Here is a 22,490-nt window from a genome sequence, read left to right as displayed (position 1 = left end):
TTGTGCCCTTGCTATTAACAACTAAAAAGTAGTTAAATGTGTTAAACAACTCACATTGGACAACAGGCACAGTACAATAATCCCTGAAGGAAGAAAAGCAAGATGAGTCCTACAATTGCCCCCATTTAGTACTGGGGTCAGTTTTTAGGCCATATTGTAGGAAATCCAAATGAATTCCAGATTTCTGAGTTGAGAAGATAAAAATAAGAATTCAGAGAGGCCAAAGAGGCTAGAATTTATAGGGAGAACCCTAAAGGAAGGAACTGCACCAAAAATGTTCAGAAACCTGAAGAGAGGTCTCCTTGAGTTTTTGGCTGAGCAGTAATCTGCACATGCATGAGAAACTAAGACTGGGGAAATACCAACCAAAAGGCCATAGGCTGGGGCTTAAACACAACTGGGAATGTTTCACGTTACCATAAACCAGAATGGAGACACATGGTATTAGATAGGAATTGGGTAGAGTTCACAGAAATGTCATGCCTTAGTAGTGGGGATAAATTATTCCCAGAGTAAAAGCTGCTCTGGACTTGCCATAACAAAGTTTGAAAGCTTGAAAGGGTCAGATGGATCTACAAGTTACTGAAAAGTGTGCCACATCCTTTACAGGAATATATCAAAACCCAGCACTCAGCAATGTAAAATTCAAAATGTCCAATATCTAATACAAAATTACCAGACATGAAAAGATACAGGAAAATATGACCCGTATCTGAGAGGAAAATTAACCAATAGGAACAGACTTAAAAACGACAGATTATAGAATTAGTACAAAGAAACCTTAAAGCAGCTATTGTGAATCTTACAAATATTCCCAAGGATGTAAAGGAAATTGAACATGATGAGGCTAGAAATGGAAGACATAGAAAAAGAGCCCAAATGTAACCTCTAGAAAGAAAAAATACAATATTTGAAATAAGAATACAATGGATGGGATTTGCAGCTGATGAGAGACTTCAGAAGATCAGTGAACTTGGCTGGGCATGGTGGCTCATGCCTGTAATCCCACCACTTTGGGAAGCCAAGGCAGGTAGATCACAAGGTCAGGAGTTCAAGACCAGCCTGGCTAAGATGGTGAAACCCCATCTCTACTAAAAATACAAAAATTAGCCAGGCATGGTGACAGACACCTGTACCCAGCTGACACAGAGAACTGCTTGAAGCTAGGGGCAGAGGTTGCAGTGAGCCGAGATCACGCCACTGCAATCCAGCCTGGGTGACAGAGCGAGACTCCGTCCAAAAAAAAAAAAAAAAAAATCAGTGAACTTGAAGACATGACAATATAGACTACCCAAATGAAGGACAGAGAGAAAAGAGACTGAAAAATAATGAACAGAATATCAATAACCTTTGGGAAAATATGAAGTGATCTAATATAACTGTAGCCCCAGGAAAGAAGGAGGCAGACGCAGAAAAACTATTTGAAAAAATAATGGCTGAATATTTTCCAAATTTGGTGAAAACTATAGCCTACAGATTAAAGAAGTTCATTAAAACCCAAACATTAAAGACATAAAGAAAATTATGCCAAGGTACCATGAAAATCAAATGCTGAGAGGCACATAGAATAGTCAAAGTAATAGAAATAGAAAGTACAATGGTGGTTGCCAGGGGTTGCAGGGAAAAGGAATGGGGAAATACTGAGGAAGCACCGTGTTGTAGGAAATACCGGGGAAGTACCATATTGGTTAATGGGTATAGCGTTTCAGTTTTTCAAGATGAAAAGATTTACAGAGATGGATAGTGGTAATGGTTGCACAACATTATGTATTTGAATTCCACTCAGCTGTACACTTAGAAATGGTTGAGATGGCAAATTTTTATGTTATGTGTGTTTTACCATAATAAAAAATTGGGAAAAATCAAATTGCTGAATGAAAGTGATATACAGAAAAGCTTAAAAGTTGATGGATAAAAAAAGAATTATTACTGACAGAGGAATCAAAATAAGAATTACAGTGGACTTATCAGAAACTATGCATGTCAGAAGACAAAGGAATAATATAAAAGTTCTTGGGAGAGGTAGGAAGAGAAAAAACCTATGAACCCATGATTCTATACTCAGTGAGAATAAGTTTCAAAAAGAAAAGAAAAATAAAGACCATTTCAGACAGACAAAAACCTGGAGAATGCATTATCAGAAGACCTGCACTACCTGAAAATTTAAAAGAATTTCTGTAGATAGAAGGACTATGACACTAGAAAGAATCTTGAATTTACACAAAGAATTGAAAAGCACTGAAAATGATAAAGATAAAATACATTTTTTCTTATTTTAATTTCTTTAGAAGATAATTGAGTGTTTAAAAAACAATATTAGATTAATAATATATATAGAAGTAAAATGTATACAAAAGTAACAAAAAGGATGGAAGATAGGAAATGGAAGTGTATTGTTGTAAAATTCTTACATTATATGTGAAGTAGCATACTATTATTTGACTGTGATAAATTAAAGATGTATACTGTAAACCTTAAATCAATCACTGTACATAAGTATAGCTAATAAGTCAGAAATGAAGATAAAATGAGACCATAAGAAATATGCACTTACTCTCAAAAGATCCAAGAAAAAAGAGACAGGGGCCAATATAACAAGTAGGAAGTTGATAGGTTTAAGCCCAACCATATCAAGTGCTACATTAAATGTAAAAGTTCTAAACACTCCAATCAAAAGGCAGAGTTTGATTAGATTAAAAACCAGGACCTAATATATGTTGTTTTTAACAAAACATCTTTAAATATAAAGACACATTCCTGCCAGCAGAAGTATGAAGAAAACTCAATAATTAAATATAAAGACACAAGCAGGTTAAAAGTAAAAGGATAGAAAAAATATAGTGTGCTAATAGTAATCAAAAGAATGCCGAAATGGCCGTGTTAATATCAGAAAAAATAATAGACTTTAGAACAAGGAATATTATCAGGGATAAAGCCGGGTATTTCATAATGATAAAGGGGTCAATTCGCCAAAAAGACATAAAAATTATAAATGTTCATGCACCTGGTAATAGTGCTTCAAAATACACAAGAACAATCGACGAAGCTTAAAAGAGAAATAAACAAATTCACAATAATATAATACGGTAATTTCAACACTTCTCTCTTAGTATTGATAGAATGAATAAATTGCAAATCAGTAAGGATGTAAAAGACTTGAACAAACTATCAACCAATTCTACCTAATTGACATTTATAAAAAACCCCATTCAACAACAAAAGGAAAATTCAAAAAGATAACTAGAGAATCCCCCTGACTACTTGGAAATTAAACATTAGACTTCCAAATAAGCCATGTGTAAAAAAGAAATTACAATGAAAAATAAAAGGTATTTTAAACAAAGAAAAATGAAAACACAACATGTTAAAATATATGAGATGCCACTAAAATGTTGCTTACAGGAACATTTAAGATATTAAATACATATATTAAGAAAGAAGAAGGCGCTGGGTGCGGTGGCTCACTCCTGTAATCCCAGCAATTTGGGAGGCCAAGGTGGGCAGATCACTTGAGGTCAGGAGTTTGAGACCAGCCTGACCAACATGGTGAAACCCTGTCTCTACTAAAAATACAACAAATTAGCCAGATGTGGTGGGAGTGCCTGTAATCCCAGCTACTGGGGATGGGGAGTTGGAGGTTGCAGTGAGCCGAGATTGTGCCATTGCACTCCAGGGTCTAAATTCAATTATTGAAGCTTCCACCTAAAAAGCTAGAAAGAGAAGAACAAATGAAACCCAAAATAAGCAGGAAGAAAGAAAAAATAATCATAGAAGTCAATGAAATAGAAAATTTAGGAAAACAGTAGAGACATATCAATAAAACCACACGCTGTTTTCTTTTGAAAAAATCAATACATTGGTAAACCTCTAGCCAGACTTAACAAAAATATGTAAAACACAAATTACCAATATCAGGAATGAAGTAGGGACATTACTACAGAACCTGCAGATATTGAAAGGGTGATAAATGACTTTATGCCAGTAAGTTTCATGATAGATGAAATGGAAAAAATTTCTTGAAATACACAAATTACCAAAGCTCGGTTAAGAAGAAATAGATAATCTGAAGAGCCCTGTATCTACTAAGTTAATGGACTTTGTCATTAAAAATCTTCCCACAAAGAAAACTCCAGGCCCAGATGGCTTAACTTGTAAATTTAAGGAAGAACTAATACCAATTTTACACAAACTGTGCCAGAAATTAAGAGAAAAAAAACACCTTCCAACTCATTTCATGAAGCAAGCATTACCCTGATGCCCAAATCAAAGACGTTTTTAAAATGAAAAGGAAAGCTACAGATTAATAGCCCTCATGAACACAGATGCAAAAATCCTTAACAGAATTTTAGCAAACTGAATCCTTCAATATATAAAAGTGATAATATCTTATGACCAGGTAGCATTTATTCCAGGAACACTAGGTTGTTTTAACATTTGAAAATTAATCAATGTAATTCAATTAATATATTCACAAAGAACAATTATATGATCATCTCCATAGATGCGGAAAAAGTATTTGATAAAATTGATCACCTATTCCTGTTAAAAACTCTTAGGAAGCTAAGATTAGAAGTGATAACAAGCTTTTATTTAAAAAAACCTACAACTAACATTGTACTTAATGCCAAAAGACTGAATGCTTTCCCACTCAAGCCAGTAACAAGACAAAGATGTCCACTATTGTCATTTCTGTTCAATATTGTACTGGATGCCCTAGTCATTGCAGTATTACAATAAAAAGAAATAACAGGCATACAAATTGGAAAGGAAGAAATAAAATGTTTTATTCACATATGACATGATTTTATATGTAGAAATTCCTAATCGACAAAAAAGCTACTAGAACTAAAAAAAAATGTTTAGCAAAGTTACAGGATACAACATCAATATATACAAATTACTTATATTTCTGTATACCAGCAATAAACAATTAGAAATTTAAAAAATTTTAAGACCATTTTTATGACATAAAATATGAAATACTTAAATCAGTTTAAGAAAATATGTTCAATTTTTGTACACTGATAACTGTAAAATATTGCTAAGAAATTAAATAATATCTAAATAAATGGAGAATATACCATATTAATGGAACATAATACTCAACAAAGTTAAGATTTAAGTTCTCCCTAAATTGTTCTATAGATTCAATGCAATCTCAATCAAAATCCAGGGAGGTTTTTTTTTAGTAGAAATTGACCTGTAAGTTATATGGTAATTCAAAAGGGCTAGTACAAAAGCTAATATAGTCGAAATAATTTTGAAAAATAAGGCAAAGTTGGAACTACCTGATTTTAAAACTTATTCTAAAGCAAGATAGTGTGCTGTTGGTATAAGGATATACACAGAGTTCAAAAGAACAGAATAGAGAATCTAGAAATAGCACTATATATATCTAAATAAACACATACACACACAGTAGATTTTTGACGAATGTGCCAAGATAATTCAGTGAAAAAAGGATATTCTTTTTAGCAGATGGTGCTGGATTAATTGAATCTTCAAATGCAATAAAATGAACCTGACCCTTACCTTAATACTGTATACAAAATGTAGTTCAAGATGGATCCTAGGCCTCAATGTAAGAGCTAAAACTATAAAACTTCTAAAAGAAAATGTAGGAGAAAATATTTGTGACCTTGAGTTAGGCAAAAATTGCTTAGATCTAACAAAAGAAATCTTAAAACCTTAAAAGAAAATTTTGACAAATTTGATCAAAATTTAAAAATTTGCATTCAAAAGATAATGTTAAGAAAATAAAAAGGCAAACCTCAGCCAGGGAGCAAATATTTTCAAAACATATATGATAAAAGGCTTGTATCCAGAATGTATTAACTTTTACAACTCAATAAATAACCCAATTAAATCCAATTGTTTTTGGGTTTTGTGGGGTTTTTTTGTTTTGGTTTGGTTTTTTTTTTTTTTTGAGATTAGGCTCTTGCTCTGTTGTCCATTCTGGAGTGCAGTGGCACTATCATGGCTCAGTGCAGCCTTGATCTCCTGGGTTTAAGCAGTTCTCCCACCTCAGCCTCCAGAGTAGCTGGGACTACAGGCTGGCTAATTTTTTATTTTTTGTAGACATGGGGTCTCACTGTGTTGCTTAGGCTAGTCTCAAACTCTTCGCTTCAAGCAATCCTCCCGCTTCAGCCTCCCAAAGTGTTGGGATTATAGGTGTAAGCCACCATGCCTGTCCCAGTTTTTTTGTTTTAAAGGCAGAAGATTTGAACACACTTCACTAAAGAAGATAAATAAGCACCTGAAAATATCCAAATTAAAATGACAATGAGATACCCTATAAAATCACTAGAATGCCTAAAATTAACAAGATTGAGCAAACACATGTTGGTGAGGATGTAGAACAATTGGAACAAAGTACTGGTCTATGCAACAATATGGAAGAATTTCAAAAGCATTACACTAAGTGAAAAAAGACACAAGAGTGTTTATGATTGCACTTATGTGACATTCTAGAAAGGCAACAATTGTGACAGCAGAGCAGTGGTTGCCAGAGCAGTGGTTGGGAGGGTACTGACTGCAAAGGGACACAGGGAGCTTCTCAGCATCATAGATAAATTAATAGCTTAATTGTGGTGGTATTTAACTCGACTGTAAACATTTGCTGAAACTTGGAATTGTACAACTAGCACGACGAATTTTATTTGTGTATACATTATGTCTCAGTAAAGCTAAATTTAAATAAAAGGCCAGGCATGGTGGCTCACGCCTGTAATCCTAGCACTTTGGGAGGCAGAGGCAGGCAGATCACCTGAGGTCAGGAGTTCGAGACCAGCCTGGCCAACATAGTGAAACCCCGTCTCCACTAAAAATACAAATTACAGGTGGTGGGCGCCTGTAACCCTAGCTACTCAGGAGGCTAAGGCAGGAGAATCACTTGAACCCGGGGGGACGGTGGTTGCAGTGAGCCAAGATCACGCCATTACACTCTAGCCTGGGTGACAAGAGCAAAACTCTGTATCAAAAAATAAAAAATAAAAATAAAATCCAAGCCTTCAGTAGTTCTGTAAGCAACATCAACAGTGACTTCTTACGCAGTTCCTACTGCAGGCAGCACAATGTGCTTGGGACTTTGGGTCACGGGACTTGGTAGATCTCAGCCGGCACCCACGCCATTTCTCAGTTTACCCTGTAGATAGAACAGAACCCATTTGCAATAATTAACCAATGCGAAATGATCTCTGCAAATGCTGTGTTTTGCTGTTTCAGGTGCTTAGGAGAACATGCAGTAGAGCTTTTCATCAAACAAATGGAACATGTCACAGAATTTTGCTAACATGGACAACTCTGCACAGAAAAATGAACGCACTGGCAAACATCCCAGACGTGCCAGTGAAGTACAGAAAGGTACATGTGTCTTTGCAGGGAGGAGATAGCTCCTGACATATGCTTATTTTAGTACATAAGAGCAAATTTTGGGGGAATAGTAAATCCTGGGTTATATCCACAGGGCCATCCGTACAGGCATACCAGATAGATGGCTTTAGGCCCTACTGTTTCAAGTGTGATTATTGGGAAGAAACTGTGAGAAGAAAGGATGAGAGAAGAAAGAGGAAGTCTGTTTAAAAATAAAAAACTAATAAACAAAACCCAGACTTGTTATTTCCATGTATCTGGTAAGAATCTCTATCCTCAAATTTAGATATGTAAGAGATCTTTTTTTTATTTCCTAGAAGTCAACTTGAGTTATGACTGCAAGTCCCCATTCTGCTGGGTTGTTGGAAAGGATAACTCCAGCCATTATCAGCATAAATCCTATCTCCCTCATGATTGTTTCAAGTTCAGAACTTTCCCAATAGTTAGTGTGATCCCGGGAGGCTGGGTTGGGGTGGGGAGGAATACTCAGGTCATTGGTCAACCGTCCACATTGGTGAGATCCCCAGTGTCCCAGCTCATGTGCTCCCTTTGGTTTTGCTAGTGTTCGGCCACTAGTGTTCTGGTTCGTTAGTGTGGTTTAGGAATTCTTACTGAGATGGGAAACCTCATTTTGAGATCCTCCTAGGCTCCAGCGCTTTTTCTTTCGAGGCTGTTGTCACCTCCCTGGTGGGCTTCCAGAGTCACTACTGCTCTCAAATCCAGAGAGATCTCTCTTTCTTCCTCCTATCCTCTGATTTTGCATTCTCTTTTTCTTTAACATTTCTTTAAATTGAAGCATAAATATATATTCAGAAAAAGTGCACAAATCCTGATTGTATAGCTTAATGAATATTCACAAACACCGCCTATGGAATAACTTCTCAGACCAAGACAGAATGTCAGCAGCATCTCAAAAGCCCTTCTCAGATATGGATCTCCCTTCCCTGCAAAAGTAAACACTACGGTTATCCTGACTTCTCATCTCATTAATAACTTTAGTTTGTTTTTGAATGTTATGTAAATGTGAATCATACAATATGAACTCTTTTCTCTCAGGCTTTTTTCACTTATGTTTCAGAGATTTAACTTCATGTTGTTTTATCTTACCTATCAGTAATTTGTTCATTTTATTACTCTTGTTTGAATATACCACAATTTATTTATCTATTCTACTACTGAAGGACATTTAGGTTGTTTCCAGTTTGGGGCTATTATGAATAAAAACTTCTGTAACTATTCTTGTACTTGTCTTGTGGGACACATATTTATGTATTTCATGGGTCTATACCTGAGGAGTGGAACTGCTGGGTCATAGGGTACGTTTAGGGTAAGCTTAGTTGATATTGCCGAACGGTTTTCCAAAGTAGCTGTGCCAATTTTACCTCCTTACAAGCAATGTATGTGAATCCCACCTGCTCCAAATCCTCACCAACATTTTAAGCTCATAATAGTTTTAGTTTGTATTGCCTTAGATCAATGAGATTGAGCACTTTTTCATGTTGACTGGCCTTTTGGATATTCTCTTTGGAGAAGTGACTGTTCAACTTTTTTGCCCATTTTCTTCTGCTGGGTCTTGTCTTTTCTTTTTTTTATTTATAGGAGTTCTTTAAACCATTCTGTCCTTTTCTTATTTATAGGGATTCTTTATTCTAGAAACAAGTCATTTGTTAGCTATAGGTATATGTCTTCCCCTATCCTGGGACTTTCCTTTTCACTGTCTTAACAATGTGCTAAGAAATGGAAACTCTTGATTTTAATATAGCCCAGTTTATCAATCTCTTTATGTTTAGTGTATATGTCTATTCTATTAATACTTAAGAAATCTTTGCCCATCCCAAGATAGTTTCTTCTAGAAACTCTATTATTTTACCTTTTACATCTAGATCTACAATTCACTTGAAATTGTTTTTGATTGAGGAAGATGCCCAAGTCTGTTGTTTTCCATGTTGACCCAGCACCACTTATTGAAAGGCTGCTTATTCTCTACTACTCTGTATTGCTCTTGCTATCTTTGTCATAAATCAAGTGTCCAGGCGTATGCAGCTCTGCTTCTTGATTATTTATTCTGTTCAAATATCATACTGTCCTAATTACTGTAACTGTATAATAACTCTTTAATAGCATAAGCCCTTCAACTTTGTACTTCTTTGTTTATGCTGGCTATTCTTGACCCCAGTGCATTTCCATATAAATTTATTTTACTTTTTTATTTTTAATTTTTATGGATACATAGTAGTTGTACATATTTATGGTGTACATGTGATATTTTGATACAAGCATACAATGTGTAATGATCAAATCTGGGTAGCTATAAAAATTTTATAATCAGCTTATTAATGTCTTAAAAAAGCTACTCTCATTTTAATTTGGATTGCATTAATTCTAGAAATCAATTTAAGGATCATTTACATCTTTACAATAAATATTAACTTCTCTAATCCATGTATAGATCCTTTTATTTAAGTTACCTTAAATTGTTCTCAATGTTTTAGTTTTCTATGTAGAAGTCTTGCATATCTTCATTATATCTATTCTAGGCATTTGATTTTTATGCTGTTATAAGTGGTAATTTTAAATTTTATTTTAAATTGTTTGTTGCTGCTGTACAAAGAAATTAATTGATTTTTGTATATTGACCTTGATTCTGGTGACCTCACTAAATCCAACTATTATCTCTTATAGGGTATCCATAGATTCTTTTGCAATTTCCCCGTATACAATCTTGTCATCTGTGAAAATGTCAACTTTATTTCTTCCTTTCTCATCCATATATTTTATGTATTTTTAATATATTTTATGTAGGCGTTTGTATTGGCTAGAGACCTTCAGTACAACGTTGAATAGAAGGATAATAGCAGTTGTACTAGTTTCACTCCCTGTCTCGAGGGAAAGCTTTTAATATTTCACAATTTGGTATCCTGTTTGCTATAGGCTTTTGTTATAGACACCTTTTATCAGATTAACAAAGTTTGCTCTATTCCTAGTTTGCTATTTTCTTTTAATCGTCAAAGGATATTAGATCTTATGAAAAGCTTTTTCTGTATCTACTAAACAGTTACTTCACCAAAAAAAAGATATACAGAGGGAAAACAGCATATGAAGGAATGCTTAGCATCATTAGTCATTAGGGAAATGCAAATTAAAACCATAATGAGATACCATTACATACCTAATGGGATGCCTGAGATTAAAAAGACTTCCCATTGCTGATAAGAATGTGAAGTCATAGAAACCCTCATACACTAATAGTGGGGATGTGCAAAAGTACAACGACTATGAAAAATAGTTTGGCAGTTTTTTAAAAAGTTAAACATATGATCTAGTCATTCCACTCCTAGGCATTTACCCCACAAAATGAAAGCTTATATCCATTTAAAGACTTGTAGATAAAATGCTCATAGCAGTTTTATTTGTAATGCCCCCAAACTGGTGACAACTCAAATTTACATCATCAACGAATAGACATCATGTTTTTATACAATGGAATATTACTCAACAATAAAAAACAATGGAGTATTAATGTATCAGCAACAGAGATGAATCTCATAGTAATTATGCTGAGTGAAAGAAGCCAGACAAAAAGAGTATATGTTACAGGGATATGATTTTTTTTATCTGTTGAGATACTCGTATGATTTTTCTTTTTTAGTTCGTTAATATGATGAATTATATTGATTTTTAAATGTTGAACTATTTTTGCATTACTGGGGTTGGTCGTGATGTATTATCTTTTTATATATTGTCTGGCTTGATTTGCTAAAATTTTTCTAAGAATTTACGTATTAATGTTTATGAGGGCTGTTGATCTCTAGTGATCTTTTTCCCTCTTGTAATGATGACATATAGTTTTGGTATCAGATAGTGGTTGCCTCATTGAATGAGTTTGGAAGTGTCTTTTCCTTTTCAGTTTTCTAGGACAGCTTATATGGAATTGCTAGGTGGAGTGTTCTATAAATGCCAATTAGGTCAGGTTAGGTAATAGTTTTGTTCAAGTTTCATATATCTTTACTGATCTATCTACTTGTTTGAATTATCGAGGGATATGTTTTGAAATCTCTGACTATAATTGTGAAATTTTCTATTTTTTCTTGCAGTTTTATCAGTTTCTGCTTCTTATATTTTCAATCTCTTTTTATTGGGTACATCAGCATTTAGGACTGTTATGTTCTCTTGAGGAGCTGATTCCTCATAATGACCCCATTATGAAATGACCCTCTTTATTGCAGGTAATATTTTTTGCTCTGAAATGTACTTTATCTGATAATATCCAACTATCTTTTGATTAGTGTTAGCATAGTAAATCTTTTTCCACTATTTTACTTTTAACTTATTTCTGAGTTTATATTTAAAGTATGTTTCTCCGAAGTAACATACAGTTGGGTCTTTCTTATCCAATCTGAGAATCTCTGTTTTTTAATTGGGATATTTAGATTATTTACATGTAATGTGATTATTGGTATATAAGTTTAAGTCTATCATCTTGTGACTTGCTTTCTGTTTGTCCCATCTGTTCTTTATTTACCTTTTCTCTGTCTCTTGTATTATTTTTAATGCTTCAATTTTATCTCCTTTGTTAGCCTATTAGGAATAACTCTTTGTAGTATTTTCCTAGTGGTTACCTTAAAGCAACAGTTGGCAAACTTTGCTCCTTGGACCCAATCTGACCCACTGCCTATTTCTATCAATAAAGCTTTATTGGAACACGGCCACCCCAGTTTATTTATGTATTGTCTGTGGCTGCTTTTACTCCATAATGGCAGCACTGAATAGTTGCCACAGAGAGTAAATAGACTGCAAAGACTAAAATATTTACTATCTGGCCGGGCATGGTGGCTCACACTTGCAATCCCAGAACTTTGGGAGGCTGAGGCAGGAGGATTGCTTAAGCCCAGGAGGTCAAGGCTGCAATGAACTATGACTGCACCACTGCACTCCAACCTGGGCAACAGAGCAAGACCCTGTCTCAAAATATAGATCAATAAGATAGATAGATAGATAGATAGCTATAGATGGATAGATAGACAGATATGTACAATCTGGCCCTTAGAAAAAGTTTGTTGATCCCTACATACTTTAGAGTTTATAATATATATCTTTAACTTATCATAGTCTACCATCAAGTGATATTGTAACACTTCACATATAGTAGAAGAACCTTAAAACAGTATATTTTTATTTTTCCCTTCCTGGCCTTTATGTTATTGTTGTTAAACATTTTACTTGTACATATGGTATAAACCCTACAAAACAGTTGTTATTTTTGCTTTACGTAATTTTTTTTTTTTTTTTGAGATAGAGCCTTGCTCTGTCGCTCAGGCTGGGGTGCAGTGGTGCAATCTTGGCTCACTGCAACCTGCACCTCCCAGGTTCAAGCAATTCTCCTAATTCAGCCTCCTGAATAGCTGGGATTACAGGCACCTGCCACCATGCCTGGCTAATTTGGTGAGGAGGTCTCCTAAAGTGCCGGATTACAAGCTACCACGCCTGGCCCATAATCATTACTTTTTAAATGTTTAAAATGTTATGTTTAAATTATTCAAGGCTGGGTTTGGTGGCTCATGCCTGTAATCCCAGCACTTTGAGAAGCCGAGGCGGGCAGATCACGAGGTCAGGAGATCGAGACCATCCTGGCTAACACGGTGAAACCCCGTCTCTACTAAAAATACAAAAAATTAGCTGGGCGCAGTGGCGGGCGCCTGTAGTCCCAGCTACTCGGGAGGCTGAGGCAGGGGAATGGCGTGAACCTGGAAGGCGGAGCTTGCGGTGAGCGGAGATCGCGCCATTGCACTCCAGCCTGGGCGCAAGAGCGAGACTCCATCTAAAAAAAAAAAAAATCATTCAATGTATACTCATAATTTTATATTTTCTATTTACCCACATATTTACTATTTCCAGAGCTTCATTCCTTTATGTGATTCAGATTTCCTACTGGTATCATTTTCTTTGGCCTGAAGGGCTTCCCTTAACATTTCTTGTAGCTCCCGTTTGCTAGTTTTAAAAGTTTTTATTCTGCTTTTGCTTTTGAAGATGTTTTTACAGGTACAGGATTCTATGGTGACAGGTTTTTTTTTTTTTTTCCTTTTAGTGCCTTAAAGGTGTTGTTTTCAATACTAATCTGCTGTCATTCTCATATTTGTTTCTTCATATGTGACATGTCCTTTTTCTCTGCCCAATTTTAACATTTTCTTCTTGTCACTTTTTAAGCAATTTGATTATGGTTGGCCTACGGTGTCGTTTTCTTCATGTTTCTTGTATTTGATGTTAAGTGACTTTCTTGAATCTGTGAGTCAGTTTTTTTTTTTATCAAATTTGGAAATATTTCAACCATTTTTTCTTGAGCTATTTTTTTTATTTCTTCTCTCCTCATATTTCTTTTTTTGAGAGCCTGATTACACATATATTAGGCTCCTCGAAGTTTCGACACAACTCACTAATCCTTTTTCTTGTCCTTTTTCTGTGTTTTATTTTGTATAGTTTTATTTCTAGGTCTTCAAGTTTACTAATCTTTTTTTCCTCTATGTCTAATTTGCTATTCATCTCATCTAGTGTATTTTTAATCTCAGACATTTAGTTTTCACATCTGGAAGTTTGATTTGGATCTTTTCATTATATTTTCCATATCTACTTAATATGTTCAGTCTTTTCTCTGGCTTCTGGAACATATGAAATACAGTTAGTGCAGCAGTTATAATGTTCTTCTCCACTAATTCTATCATCTGTATCATTTCTGAGTTGGTTTTGATTGTTTATTTTCTCCCCACTTTGAAGTATTTTTTTCCTTCTTCCTCCTATTAATTTTTTATCAGTGCCAGGTATTTTGAATTTTACTTCTTAGGTGCTATTTTTGTAGTCCCATACATGTTCTTGTGCTTTGTTCTGAGATGCAGTTAAATTATTTGGAAACAGTTTGATCTTTTCAGGTCTTGCTTTAAAGCTTTGTTAGCTGGAACCAGAGCAGTATTTAGTCTAGGGGTAATTTTGCCCTATTTCTGAGGCGAAACCCTCCTGCATACCCTATGTTCCATGAATTATGATGTTTTCCCGCTGTGTCTCATGAAAACAGGAGCTATTCCTGGCCCTGTGGAAGCCTCAGGGATTGCTCACTTCAATTCTGCCAGGCGGTTCCTTCTCCAGCCCTGGGTAGTTTTCTCATGCGCATGTGTTGGTCAATACCCAGGAACTTACTCAGGGGACCCTATTGCAAAGCTCCATAGCTCTCCATCTGGGTAGCTCTCTCTTCTCTGGTACTCTGCTCTGTGAACTTAGCTGTCTTGGCTTTTCTGGACTCCCAGATCTATTTCCTCAACTCAGGAGGACCACGGGGCTCCATCTGGATCCCTTCTTCCCGTGCTGTGGTCTGGAGATTTTCTCCTGGCAGAAAGCTGGAGGCCATCTTATTGCCAACCTCATTTATTTTGCTTCTCTCAGGGATCCCTGTCCTTTGTCGCCTGATGTCCAGTGTCTTGATTGCTTTATATATCTTGCCCATTTTTAACTTTTTTTTTTTCCAGCTGGGAGGGCAAATCTAGTCCTGTTTTGGTTAGAAATAGGAATTCAGTCATCCAGAGTGTTTTTCAAAAATTCTACTTTTTAAATTGTTTCATCAAGAGGGCTGCTCTGACACATGCCATTCTGTTATAGCCAGAAGCCTTGGATCTCCTTTCCAGTCAGGCAGAAACCTCTCCTTTCCCCAGGAGAATGTCCTTCCTCCAACCTTTTTAAAATAACTGTCTTTACTGCCTCGTCTGCACATTCTCTTAGCTGTTCTATAGGCTTAGGCTTTTAGAGACAAAAGCCAGGAAGTCTTGCAGCTGCTTCTGCCTTTGGATTTGCTGTATAGCTCTCTTAAAGCAAACAAACCAAGAACATAGCCATTCATCTACTTAAATGGGGAGGGGAGGAGAAGAATACATTTACTGTATATTGGTATCCCCAAATATTTTCTACTTAAACACGTATTCAGCTCCTTTTACTTGCGTCATCCTCCCCCCAGGCAGATGAGGCTCGAGTGTCCTCTCCCCATTGTGTTTATTGAGCACTTACTAGAGGCCGGCTCAGGAAGAGGAAGCACAGCTCAGAGCTCAAGAGCCCGGGCTCATTAGGCAAATCATGTTCACACCCCACCTGTCCGGCTTAAGTGCTGGGTGTTTTGGATGAGTAACTTAATCCCTGTAAGCCTCAGTTTCCTCATCTGTGAAGCTGGTTCATGATTGTACCCCTTGAGGGGTCCCTATTGTCTTCAGGCTTCCCACTCTGAAAAGGAGTATTTTTTTTTTTTAAAAATTCAGAGATGAAGAAATGAGCCTTACTGATAGTTTCCATACAAACCACCCTCTGCCGTGGCTAACACATACTTTCTTCTTTCCTTCTCTTGACTGTTTTTTCCCCCATTTCTGCACGTATTTTCTCTCTGAGGGTTAGGATTCTGATGTTAAAATAATTTGGCTTACTGTTGTGAACAGCCTACAGGGTCAGGATGCACCCCCCACCCAAAATTTGGTTTGGATGTCAAGACTTACAGTGCCACACACACGCTCATCAAGAGTGTAGGAAAAGGCTTATCACCCACATAGTGAGGCCTTCTGAGGACAGCAGTACAGCCTTCCTAACCTGATCCAATAATGGCTTGAGAGAGCAGGGAAAGGAGCCTGGCTTGGGGGTTTTCTTATGGTTGGAAAGCGGGGCTGGACTGAGGGCAGGGGTTTGCGTGGTTTGAACTTCCAGCTGGTGCCACGGGAGGGAGCTCTGGGCTTTCTCATCCACTTGCCCAGTGGTGGGGCAGAAGGGAATGAGGGAGCGGTGAAGCTGAAGAGCTATCAGCCATCAAACATCAAAAAACTGGAGTCAGAGTCCATTACACTTACAGGTTAGAGTCTATAATCAACCTGCTATGCAGACAGATGCTGCCAAGTTCTAGCAGTTGTGGAAGTCTCGGCAGGAGGGGAGTTTATACATCAGACATGCATGTATACATCACAACCTAGACAAACGAACTTTTAACTTCAGTTTTTATAGATGATCCCTTTCTGCTTTTTAACCCCATGTCTGCTCAAAACAGAAACAAAAACTTAACGCCTGTCTTGCACAGTGCCCTGAAAAGTGAGAGCCAGCCCCAGGCTGGGATTTCCCTAACCTCTTTGGATTTTAACGGCCTAATGCTGGTGTCTGAATCTAGGCCAAGGAGCAGTGAGGACGCTTCCTCTGTCCTCTGACCGCGCCCTGTCCAGGCTGCTCCCAGAATAGTTTTGCCATCTCCTTCCTGCCTGGCAAGAATGTCTTTACTATCATCTCCTTCCTTTTCCCTGGGACGCCTGCTTTAAGGTACTTTATGTGACCACATCTCACTAGTTCAAGAACTGGAGGGGGGAAGTCCGATAAATTGCCGAGAGGGAAAGAAAGTTAGGAATATTTTTTTAAATTCGGTTTCATGTCCGTTTCCTGTCAAAAGGCAAGTTTCTCTTCTCTACCATTTAAAATAAAACTTTAATATACACCTTGGTGTTTTCCACATCTGTCAATCATTGTTTTGTATTCCTTTTGATTTTATTTCATTTTTGTTGTTTAGGTTTTACTGCTGCGTATCCAACACAGTCATCCATTCCTTTTAAATCTCAAGCTTCGGTAATCCCAGAATCAGAAAAAAAAGGATTCAGTAGTCAAGCCAAGAGGTTTCCTCATAAGAAGGTAATGACGTTGTCTTCGGGGTTCTTTCGTTTTAGTCTGAATTGTAGCCTTGCGGGACAGGCACGTTCTGTCTGGCTGCTGTGTCTTTCTGTGGACAGTGGAGGGCAGTGTGCTCCCAGGAGCCGTGGCACCAGCTGCACTGAGGGGCACTGACGGGACTAACTGTAACGAGCCTGAAAAATGGGACATCCAAGGAAAAACAACTATGTCCGGATTTATGGCGCCAAAAATATTGAACTGGACCAAAACTATTTTAAGAAAACGATATATTTTAAAAATCATTATAAAACTAAAAAATTGCAAAAATTCCCATGTTATCAATTAAGTAAAAGGTTAAAAAAAATTCTTCCCCATCCTTGTGAGAGGAAATCACACGACTTCAAATAACACAAGAGGAAAAGAAGAGTCGAATACATCTCGAATTACCTTTGGAGGGCCGGGCGAGGTGGCTTATGCCTGTAATCCCAGCACTTTGGGAAGCTGAGGTGGGAGAATTAATTGCTTGAGCCAGGAGTTTCAGACCAGCCCAGGCAACATAGCAAAACCCCATCTCTACAAGAAAAAAAGAAAGAAAGAAAAAGTACCAAAATTAGCTGGGCATAGCAGTGTGTGCCTGTAGACCCAGCTACTCAAGAGGCTGAGGAAGGAGGATCACCTGAACCTGAGGAGGTCAAGGCTGTATTGAACCAAGATAGCGCAACTGTACCCTAGCCTGGGTGACAGAGCGAGACCCTGTCTGGGGAAAAAAAAAAATTACCTTTGTAATGAGCCCTGCCCTACTTTAAAAACAAAAAAACTTCCTTAAACAATGTGTTATTAGCCAGGTGCAGTGGTTCACACCTGTAATCCCAGCAGTTTGGGAGGCCAAGGTAGACAGATCAGCTGAGGTCACGAGTTCGAGACCAGCCTGGCCGACGTGGTGAAACCCCCATCTCTACTAAAAATACAAAAATTAGCTGGGAGTGGTGGCGCACACTTGTAGACCCAACTACTGCCTCTCCTGAGGCAGGAGAATCGCATGAACCTAGGAGGCAGAGAGTGCAGTGAGCTGAGATCGCGCCACTGGACTTCAGCCTGGGCAACAGAATAAGACTCCATCTCAAAATCATCACCACCACCACAACAATGTGTTATCATATTCCTGTGTTACCCACCACCCCGCCTTCCCTAAATCTTGCTGCATCTCTTTTCCTCTCTAACCTGGAAAGTTCTGCGTGGTTCCTGACCGGTCCTTATTTACTCTTTGGGATTTCTGGGACCTGACTTTCTCCTCTCTCACCAGCAGGGGACAGAAGCAACTCACAGGCGTCCCTGGAATCTAAAAAGTTTTTCATTCCTTCATTCATTTAAGCAAGACCTTTAGAATAGCGTTCTTTTGGAGGAGTCCTCATTTCACGTATCTTTTGCTGCACTCTAAAAATGGTTTTCATCCTATCACCTTGCCCAGATGGCAGAGAGGGAATGAGGAGATCTAGGTTCTGAACGGAGCCCAGGCATGGAGTGAGGGGCCTTGGCCAGCCCTGGTGCCCTCAGCCTGATTCCTCCTTGGTAGATGAGAATGCTGAACTAGAGAATGTTTTAAGTTTCTTCCACTTCTGATATTTTAGGATTCTAAGAAAGCAAATAATAAAGAATAGAGTGTACACACACAAACACACACACACAGTTTTAAATCACTTGTAGGTTTTCTCCAAAGATAATACATATTTGCTCAGGAGTTTTCTTCTCTCCCTAGTTTCTCTGTTTTAACTGTTTGGCTCTTTCCCATTTTCTGTCTGCTTTCCCATTTGTCAATTTAATGATAATATATTGTCCCTCTCTAGGATATTTGCAGCCCAGCCTCCGATAAAAACAATAGCAGCCACCATTTACTTATCCTTACTATGTGTACTTTTAGACTGCCTTTTATCTCTAATCCTCAGAACAATGCCGAAAGGAAGGGTTTATTATTTTAATTTAACACGAGGAAACCGAGGCTTAGGGAAGTTAAATGACCCACCCAAGGTCACACAACACAGGGTTTGGCACATAAGAGGCTCAAAATAAATGTTTGCTGAATCAATGTTGAAAGAATTAGACCTCAACCCAGGTGTAGTTCACTCCAAAGCCTCTTGCTCTTTCCACACACTGCACCACGCCTGCCTTTGTGGCCCGCAAAGCTGTAAATTTGGCCTGTGAAAGTCAGCAAGTTTCTGAAAAGGCCCTAGCAACACAGACCAAGCTGAAGACAGGGGAGGATGTCAGCTACCGTGGATGGGCCCCATCCCCCGTGATCTAGTTCTGAACACTCAAATTCAGAAAGCAAGCGGGCTTACTTGTCAAGTTAGTGTTTTAAAAGGTGATTGCTTCTCAGAATGTTTTCGACTAAAGGAACCAAGGAGGCAGGTAGCCAAACCTACAGGCAGCATCGAATAAAGACGGGAATTGCTCAGAGATTGGGTTCCAACTTTTTAAATGTGGCCGTGTTACTTGCAACATGAAAACTCATCTCAGCATTTGTAAGCATTTTAGAAATAAGGATGGAATTTTATGGAAAGGGCAGGGGATCCATCAATCAGGCTTTCCATGTCCTACTCTGTCACTGGCTATGTGCCTTTAAACCAGTCACTTGACTTTTCTGGGCTTCGGTTTCCTCAACTGAAACATAAAATTTGGGTTATATAATTTTCGCGGTCTCCTCAAGTTATAAAAACAGAAAAACAAATTCCTATTCTATGTTCGTTCTCATTTTTCCTGAGGGAAATGGGCATTGAGAAGTTAAAGATCTTGTTTAACATCACCTGATAATTTAGTGAGGCAATACAAATTAAAAACAGATTTTAAAACTCCAGGGCCTCACCACCCTTCTTAAAGCATTAGTCACGCACACCCTTGCTCCAGATTGAACATGGCTGCCTCCTCACAGTAGTCCTGTGGCCCATCTTAGCACAACTTTGACACAGAGAATCAGTGCTCTTTGAAATGTGCAATTACCTTATCAGGCTAACTTTGCAGTGAACCATCAGGGCCTCGTTGCCCAGCTCACATTCCCCATGAGAATCTTACTGCAGAGTACAAGGAATCCTTCAAAGAGCTCAGTGTCTGGACTGGCAGTTTTGGCTGCTGGAAATGAAGTCTTTTCCTGAACATTTTTGAGTTATTTACAGATGTGCTGGTAACTGTGCGTAGGTGAAGAGACATGCCTGATCTATGTGACAGAGCATGGCCCAGCGGCCTGTCGGACATTTTCTACCCCCGCCTCCCTGTTTCTGTCTCCACTTCACCCTGGATTGTGGTCACTGTTTCCCAAACTGTGTACCCCTAAGGACACCACTTAATGTCTTTGCTTCTCTGTTTCCTCATCCTAAAAATAAAGATGTTGTAATAGGTAGGTAAGCCCTTGCCAGGAATGAGTATTTCATGGTTCTAAACCTCATCCCTTCCAGGCTTGAATAAATAAATACCAGTAGGACATAGGTACTATGTGCTCTAGATGGGAACAATTTAAAAATATGTGTTAATACCATTACATAGTAAATCTACCTTCCCAAATGGGAAGCCAGCCAGTGGTTAATTTGTGATGAAATCGTACAAAGTTAATATTGTTCACTTATTAACTTGATATGACACTAGACCAGGGATATTTAAATGAAAGGAGGTTCAGTTTGCAGAAGTCACCATGTTCAAGGGGACAGCTGCCCCAAGTGTGCCCTCAGCTGCATATCTGACCCTCAGTAGGGTCTGCCCTGCCTCCCTGCTCTGTGAAGCCTGACTTCTCTGCATCAGTCACCAGTACCCCTTCCTAAGGGGTCTGCAAACACTGGGCTGGCACTCATGACATGCCAGGTACCCCTCCAAGACCTTTGCATTTATTACCTCATTTAATCCCCATAATAACCCCGTGAGCTAAATTCCGTCATTATCCATACTTTTCAGATAATGATCCCAAGATGAAAAGAGGGTGAAGTAGCTTGTGCAGTCGAGGCTGGGCAGAGTGAGGATGAACCCAGGTAGCAGCTCCTGGTCCTCAGACCCTCTTTCCCCAGCATCTTCCCCAGGTGGAAGCACCTCCCACAGCCTGTCTTATGCCCTTGATATGAGGTTAATGTGTGTGCTGTCTTACCTCTACCACCTGCCTTGGGGCTCCTTGGGCAGTGGCCATTGCTGTCCTTTCTAGACCCCACAAATCCCTCAAAAATGGATCAAATGACCCCAACTCAAGTCTGCGCATTTCCCATCGAGTCACGACCACACATTCATCCATGAGCACTGCTGTGATGCATCTCCTTCCTCCCATTCCTAGACCTTGCGAGCCGCTAACAGGTTGCGCCTGTATCTTCCATCCTTGGCACAGGTCCTGATGCACAGTAGGTTTCAATCAGTGTCTGCTAAATGGCATTTTTGCCCCATCCCACGCAGGGGACTTCAAGAGGCTGCTTATAAGCTGCTCAGTCCCACTCTGAAGGTTTGTGACTCCCAAGGGAGGGTCGTGGCTCCGTGGAGGCGGTAGCGGGCAACATCGTGCGTGGTGATGGTGATGATGATGATGATGGCGGCCCGCATCGGCACTTTTCCACCCACTTTGTGTGTATTGACCCCTTTAATCCTCACACTTAGAGGCAGCGAAGGAGACAGCGGGTAGGGCTTCCATAGAGCGCTAGTAAATGTGAGTTCTCTTCCCTTCTCCCTCCCCATACATGTTTTTGTTTTGTTTGTTTATTTGGTTTTTGCCAAGAAACCAAGGAGTGGCTAAGTTCACACCAGTCACAACTTGGATTCTCGTTCTCTGGGATTTGCTCTGAGAGGCCTAAATTCATCCAAGTCACAGAATGTCAGTCTCAGGAACTGTTTCTGCACAGGGGAAAGGTCTCTCCGAGGGTGCCATCCGCCCACCTCTAGAAGTTGCAGGAGCTGCACAGGCGAAAGGTCTCTCCGAGGGTGCCATCCGCCCACCTCTAGAAGTTGCAGGAGAATGCTTGACATTTCCCTCCCAGAGACCTACTTGAGCGTTGCACGAGGGTGGTGGTGTGCTGGTCACCCATCATTTACCCTCCTCGAAGAAAAGTGCTGAGATGTAGCATCTGCCCGTTTTTGTGGTATAAATACTCCCACTGTGGCCAATTTCAAGCCACCACCAGCAACATTTTGGAATTTTTAACAGTTGTCCTCACAAGCTGCCGCTGCCTGGAGGACTCCCTTTTGCTCACTAAGAACAAACAGGCAGCACTCCATTCCTCCAGGCTAAGTGGTAACAGCCTTCTTCCCATTTGCCCTGGACTCAAGCCAGTTTGCAAAGTGGTAGAATTAAAGTGTGATTAAAGCCCAGGAAGGTTGTGAGCTTCAGCAAATGAAAATACAAGATGTCCAGTTAAATTAGAACTTCAGATAAATGGCAACTCTGTTAGTACAAGTATGTCCCAAATATTGCATGGGATATACTAAAATCATCATCTGCA

General features: G+C 38.7%; 1 protein-coding gene across 2 annotated transcripts in view; it reads left to right on the top strand.

Annotated features, from left to right (window-relative positions):
• STPG1 (sperm tail PG-rich repeat containing 1) overlaps positions 1–22,490 on the top strand; it is a 57,992-nt gene that overhangs the window by 5,355 nt on the left and 30,147 nt on the right. For both annotated transcript variants that reach the window (XM_032759319.2, XM_058443849.1), the window contains 2 exons: positions 7,225–7,362; positions 16,937–17,055. In XM_032759319.2, the coding sequence (XP_032615210.1) occupies positions 7,272–7,362; positions 16,937–17,055 (210 nt within the window). In that variant the 5' untranslated portion in view covers positions 7,225–7,271. The remainder of the gene's footprint in view (positions 1–7,224; positions 7,363–16,936; positions 17,056–22,490) is intronic.

This window comes from Hylobates moloch, unplaced genomic scaffold (genome assembly GCF_009828535.3).
Source record: "Hylobates moloch isolate HMO894 unplaced genomic scaffold, HMol_V3 SCAFFOLD_9, whole genome shotgun sequence".
In the NCBI taxonomy this organism is placed as follows: Eukaryota; Metazoa; Chordata; class Mammalia; order Primates; family Hylobatidae; genus Hylobates; species Hylobates moloch.
This window is presented reverse-complemented; position numbering and strand designations above follow the sequence as displayed.